At 49.5% G+C, this 6,534-nt stretch overlaps 1 protein-coding gene across 2 annotated transcripts in view; it reads left to right on the top strand.

Annotated features, from left to right (window-relative positions):
- The first annotated feature begins 5,486 nt into the window (after positions 1-5,486).
- dapp1 (dual adaptor of phosphotyrosine and 3-phosphoinositides) overlaps positions 5,487-6,534 on the top strand; it is a 73,946-nt gene continuing 72,898 nt past the window's right edge. For both annotated transcript variants that reach the window (XR_011353870.1, XM_069925613.1), the window contains exon 1: positions 5,487-5,676. Coding sequence is in view for 1 of the 2 variants with exons in the window: in XM_069925613.1 (XP_069781714.1) it covers positions 5,603-5,676 (74 nt within the window). In the remaining variant the exon portion in view is untranslated. The remainder of the gene's footprint in view (positions 5,677-6,534) is intronic.

The following is a 6,534-nucleotide window of genomic DNA, read 5'->3' as shown; positions in this document are numbered from 1 at the left end:
TGCTGCAGGTGTCTCTCTCAGCTGTGGAGATCAACTCCGCAGCTGTTCCCCCCTCCCGTCAGTGTGGTTTTTTTCATGTGCGGTTGCGCACTTTTACTCGGCTCTGCGAGCCATTTTTGTAGTCCTGAGCCTGGGACTTCCACTGACCTGCGGGAGCGGGCTTCTCTCTCCGCGGCGGGCCTCTTCAGACAGGTAAGGCCTTCACCTTCTTCTTCCGACATACTTTCTTCCTCTTTTCTTCCCGTTGTTTTCGACTTTTCTCTCTTCGCTGCCATTTACTTCTCACCTTTATTTTTACTTTATTATAAATTTTAATCTTGTACCTTTGTGCTTTGTGTGTTTTTTTTAACTTTTTGGGAGAGGGCTGGAATTCCCTGACCGGCCACTACTCCATCACGTGACTCCTCCCCCACATGGTGAGTGAGTTGATGTAGTCGGGGGTTGGCTGGCTTGTGGATGGCACTGCCCGGTGGATGCACATGGCATCAGTGTGGTCAGGCCACCGAACCGGAAGTGAGGCCAGAGGTGATGTCATCGGTGCAGGTGGATGTGATGTCATCAATCGGGCAGACGACAGGTGGAGGAAGATGGCTGCGTCCACGGTGAGCACACAGCAGCAATGCGGGTGAATGGCCAGGCCGGAAGTGATGTCAGCGTTGCGGGCAGAAGTGGCAGGCCGAGTAATGGCACTGCCCAGTCTTTGCACATGGCAGCATCCGGGGGGCTCCTGGCTGATCATAGAGGGCCACAGTGCTCCTGCTGGGTCTAGAGAGGCATACCTTAGCAAAGTGGCCTTTCTTCTGCATCGCGAGCAATGCAAGTTCCTCACCGGGCAGCTCTTTCGGATGCGCCTCTCCAACCCACACCATGATGCACAGTACTTACAGTGGCGGGTTGCGTGGGTGGAGGCAATCGTCTCCTTCCTGTAGGACCTTTCGGTGACTGCAGTTGTCGGCCTCAGCCAGGCTGGAGGTTGGGGGAGTCAGGCATTGAAAACTTCTACATGGTGGGCTGCAGCTTCTAGAGAGCGGACCAACTCCATGATTTTGGTAAGGGTGGCAGTATTTTCTTCCAGCAATCTCTGCCAATGGTCCTCGATCACAACCCTCACAAACACAGGCATCTTGGATGAGTTGCTCCACCCCCCCTTCAGTTCCTCTGGTCTTGGTTGTACATGAGCGGAGCTAGTTCATGCAGAGCCCCCAGATAGGCGTCTGCTGTCTCACCTGGCTGCTGTACCCTGATGCTGAGCACGTACCGGGTGGACAGCATGTTCGTCAGGGGCCTGTACATGCTTTCCAGGATGGCCATTGCAGGTTCAAAGTCCATGCAGACTCTGATGGCCTGGAAAGCGTGGGGGCCCAGTTTAGTGCGAAGTACCATGAGTCTCTTTTGGTTCGTGTTGATCACCTCAGCCTGAATTTGGATGATCACCTCTATCACAAGCTTCCAGATCTTGAAGTCCGCTGGGGCACATGGATGTTGGGGGTTGATTTCCAGCCTCTCGATGGTGTGTAACTTCTCAATGGTCTTCGTGGATTAAATTGTGGGGCGCTGTGGTGCAGCAAGCAGACACAAAACATAGGAAATACTGTACTATGGGCTTTAATCCACTTAAACTCTGTTGTACACCAATAGTAGTCTCAATAACTCCACATGTGACTGGTGTGGGAGGGGCCAGATCAAGTCTATGTACAGGTCAGTGATTGACAGCCAGCCAGGTGGAGTTGGTCTCCCAGGTTGTCTATCTGCAGGTGCAGAGGTTGCCCCCTGCAGTAGGCTGGTGGGCACATTGCCCAGTGCTGTGGATGCATCACCACAATACCTAATGCAGCCATTCTTACTGAGTCGGTTCACCTACACCCCAGCCACCTGTCACTTCTGCGGCCAGAGGAGACTGTGCACCATGTGTATGTGGAGTGTGAGAGGTTGCAGCCCCTCTTTTCGCACCTGCAAAGGTTACTCCTCAAGTTCTGGCTGCACTTTAGTCTCACGCTCCTTTATTATGATTGGCTAATGTGGGGAATGGGGGAGGAGGGGTTGGTAGGTGCTTGGAAGATCTCCTTGTGGGATAGTTGCTGGTTTTAGCAAAGCTGGCTAGCAGTTAATGGTTCTGGACAAACCGACTGCTGCCCCTCCTTTGGGTTTATGTCGAGATCTGTGTGTCGTTAGAATGGGATCTTGCAGTATCTGAAGGGGCGATGGGCAACTTCTGGGAACAGTGGATTCCCCCCAGGGAATCAAGTGCGTGGTAAATAGTTACAACAGGATTTTAATCTAAAATGTAAATAGTGTGTTGTAATCAGCAAAGAACTGTTTCAATCTTTTTTTAGACCACTGTTTAAGTCACTTCCGGTTCAGATGTTACAAAACTGGAAGTGACATCATAACACTCCCAACGCATTTCTCAGTCCACGGGCTTCGTCACTGAGGTGGAGGGGTCCCATGTCATCTCAGCGTGGGCCCCCAGAACTCTTGGTTGGCTGACATTCTAGGGATGATTCGAAAGTGAGGCCCATCTATCAGCTGCTGCTACAGTACACCCCCCCCCCCCACCCAAATCATCTCCCAGTATGATAGTCTGAGCCTTAGGCTTTTTGGGAAGACGTCCACGATGACACGGTGGTGGAAATGGCACTGGCTCAATGCAGTGAACTGAGATTCCCTGGTGGTATGCTATACTGATGGCTGGCTCTGCCCCCATCTATCCATATATAACCCTGGTTTCCCACTACATTGAACTGGCCAAGTCACTGGAACAGGCCATGGTTGAAGCCAGACGTAGCCCTAGCCACTATCCTTAATCAGGTGGGCAGGCCGGTTGCATTTTTTTCTCAGACATTGCAAGGCCATGAGCTCCGAAACCCCTCTCTGGTAAAGGAGGGTCAAGCCATTATAGAAGCCATGAGGCACTGGGGACACTACCTGCCTGGTGGGAAACTTACGCTCCTCACTGACCAATGCTCTGTTGCATTTATGTTCAATAACGTCAAGAGGAGCAAAATCAAAAATGACAAGATTGCTGGGTGGAGGATCAAGCTCTCTATCTACAATTATGACATTGCCTATCGACCAGAAGCTCTTAATGACCCTCCAGATGCCTTATCCAGAGGAAGCTGTGCCTCTGCACACACCGGCCAACTGTGGTCTCTGCATAATGAGCTCTGCCATCCAGGGGTCACCCACATGGCTCATTTTGTCAAAGCACGCAATCTTCCCTACTGATGTCGGGGAAATGAGGTCTTGCCAGATCTGCGCAGAGTGCAAGCCGCACTTCTACCTCTCTTCAAAGTCACACCTGATCTAGGCCCTTCAAACGGCTCAGTGTTGATTTAAGGGAACTCTCCCCCTCCACTCCTCTCCACTCTCCACTCTTTCTCTCTAACATTGATGAGTAGTCCCGCTTTCTGTTCGCCATTCCATGTCCAGACACATCCACTTCATCAGTCATAAAGGCCCTAGATTATATTTTCACCCTGGTTGGGTATCCCAGCTGTATAGATAGTGACTGGGGCGTATCTTTTATGAGTGAAGAGCTACATCAGTACCTACTGGCAAGGGGCATAGCATCTAGCAGGACAACTAGCTATAACCCCCGGGGGAATGGGCAGGTTGAAAAGGAAAATGCCACAGTCTGGAAGGCTGTCAAATTGGCCCTCAAGTCAAGAGGCCTTCCAGACTCACACTGGCAATATGTTCCCTCTATGGCGCTCCATTCCATCCAGTCGCTGCTATGTACCACTACCAACTCAACTCCTCATGAGTTCCTATTCAATTTCAAGAGGAGGTCGGCATCAGGAACTACACTATCAACCTGGCTCACTACTCCTGGTCCGGTCCTTCTCAGGAAGCACGCAAGGAGAAACAAGACCGACCCCCTGGTGGAAAGGGTAAAACTGCTCCATGCCATCCCATGTATGCCTGTGTGGAGTACCCGGATGGCAGGGAGGACACCATCTCCATCAGGGACCTTGCACCCACCGGAATAGAGGGTCCGTTGCCTCAGGTGCCCTTAGAGCTCATTTTCATCATCCCCAGTCAGGGCTTCAGGGAATCTGGTTTAGGAGAAAAATGCATCCTCCTCCACTGTAGAACCAGAAACCACGCCTGCCACTCCTTCTCCACAAGGGGACCAGGACACCCAAGGAGCCCAAGGCCCTCCTATGCTAGACGCTCCACCAGGATCTCCAGACCCCCAGATCACTTCAATTTATAAATAAATGTATACATTTTTTTAAAATTCTGAATCAACAGACCCTAAATTTTGCAGTAAGGGGTGAATCCAATGAACTGAGATTCACTGGTGGTGTGTTATACTGATTGCTGGCTCCACCTCTTGGCTCTGCCCCCATCTACCCATATATAACCCTGGTTTCCCACCTAAACCCTGAGCCATTCTGAAGACCACTGTCTTCAGAAGATAGTTCAAATGAAAATCCGGTGTGAGGATTTTGGGGAACTCAGTTAGGACCTTTGTGTAGCGCGTCGAATGACTCAAAGCAAGGCTTTTATTACCAAAAGATTGGAGTGTAGAACATTGAGGTCGACCAGTCCAGACTGACCTGGGTCTGGTTAGGTGCAACACTTATGTTTTCCTCCATTGTATAGCCCCTACCAGTTACTGTATATATGAGGCTGGCTCGCCCACTAATGACTCATCTCTTGTCTCCTCCCTTTTTGCCCTGGCCATAAAGGTCGCAAAATTTTTACCTTCCCTTTTTGGGCAATCCTGGACCTGGATCCAGGCCACCCAAAGTCTTGTGTGCATTAGAGCCTATTGTTCCTGCAGCCTATGACTCTGTGGTTATTGATAGAGCCTATCACTAATATAAACTGAAGTCGACATTAAAGCCATCTGTTTGGAGGGTGCCCAGACAGAATATGAGCTGATACGACCATGTACTTTCGAGGGATTCATACAGCCCTATAAGGTGGCAGGACAAGGGCAAAGTTACAGTGCCTAGCGATACAATGAGAACAATTAGTACAAAATAAGGGCAGTGTGAGAGCACGGTCACGCTGTTCATTCAGCAGCCAGGTGTTAAAGGAAAAAACTGGCTTAAAGCCTGTTGATGCCTGGTTTAGGCCTTTAATTTTTGCGAGTTTGATCATTTGTAATTTTGCATGTGAAAAGGCTGAGGACTGGGGCAGACAAGCCACAGGTGGATCCAAGAGAGGAAGGCTTGATTGACAGATGGCCCTTAGATACAGCCTATACTCTTTCAGATGAAGGGTGGCTGAAGTGAACTGATCGTTTTCCTCCACAGCTGCTGCTCGACCTGCTGTGTCCCTCCAGCAGTTTGCTCCCTAGGATCCCAGCAATTCCTTCTGGTCACTGGGTTCTCACACGTGTTACATTGTGGATTTATGTACATTTTGGATGTTTCAACATTTATCCATGTCTTTTTGGTTTGAACCTGTTGAAGTAGTTTGCACTCCGGCCCCCCGGCAGGCGGCGCACAGCGAGATAACGGGGCGGAGCCGTCAGCAGAAACTTCCGCAACTTTTCTGCAGCTGCCTGGGGTCGGAGCGGGCGAGTGGGATGCTCGCCGCCTTGCACTAGGTCGCCCAGCGGGGAGAGGCGAATCCCCCGCTTGCGGGGATGACCAACTCGTCTTCAGAATGGGACCGCAACAGCAGCAGGGAGCAGGACGAAAACAACTTGTCCCAACTCGAGTGAGTAGCCCAATCTCTCTTCGAAGTGGGGAATTCCTCCCACAGATGCCACCTGATCTGCGGAGTATTTCCAGCATTTTTTAAAATTTAATTTTATTTCCCGCTTTCAGTTTTGATTTTTCTCGAAGTTAGTGTGCAAGCTTCAGTTTGATAACTTTGGGGAAAGTGGCAGAACACCTGTAGCGTCTTTATTTCAGATTTCTGGCATCTGCGGTATTTTATCTGGGGGGGGGGTGGGTTGACTATTAATGGGCTTTAACCACATAGTTGGCAGAGTCAGGGGAGAGAGAAATAACCAACCTGGGCAATATTTGTTTCACCTGGTGAATCGTTGCTCTTTCACTGTTGGTTTGAGGAAGTTTCAGTTATGCAGTTCTAACGAATATTAAATTTTTGGTAATAGGTGAAAGATTAAAAATCAGTACTGTATTGATCTTGAATGGTTTAATTCCAAAAATGGTGGTGGGGGTGGGGTAGCATCTGTGGAGAGAGATGTGGCAATGTTTCAAGTTGATGTCTGGGAGATTTACTCAGACCTCTGACTTCTGTGGTATTTTACTTTTGGGGGTTTATCTTTTAATTATTTGAATGAAATGGCTGTAATGGTGAATCTTTTCCAGTTGTCAGATACCCTCTATCCCTTCAACTGTTCTAATTACTGGTTAAAATTGCAGCAAGTAACTGAGTCTCTCAGCCTCTCCCCAACCCCCACCCTTAAGGTGTTACATTTGACTTCTACTGTACAGAAATCAAAATCTGTTCTAATTCAGAGTCCTACAGCATGAAATCAGGCCCTTTAGCCCAACTCCTCCATGTTGCCTATCTGAGCTTGTCCCATTTGTCTGTATTCAGCCCAAA

This window comes from Narcine bancroftii, chromosome 3, assembly GCF_036971445.1.
Source record: "Narcine bancroftii isolate sNarBan1 chromosome 3, sNarBan1.hap1, whole genome shotgun sequence".
NCBI classification, from domain to species: Eukaryota; Metazoa; Chordata; class Chondrichthyes; order Torpediniformes; family Narcinidae; genus Narcine; species Narcine bancroftii.
Note: the sequence above shows the minus strand (reverse complement) of the source record. Positions and strands in the feature narration are given on the sequence as shown.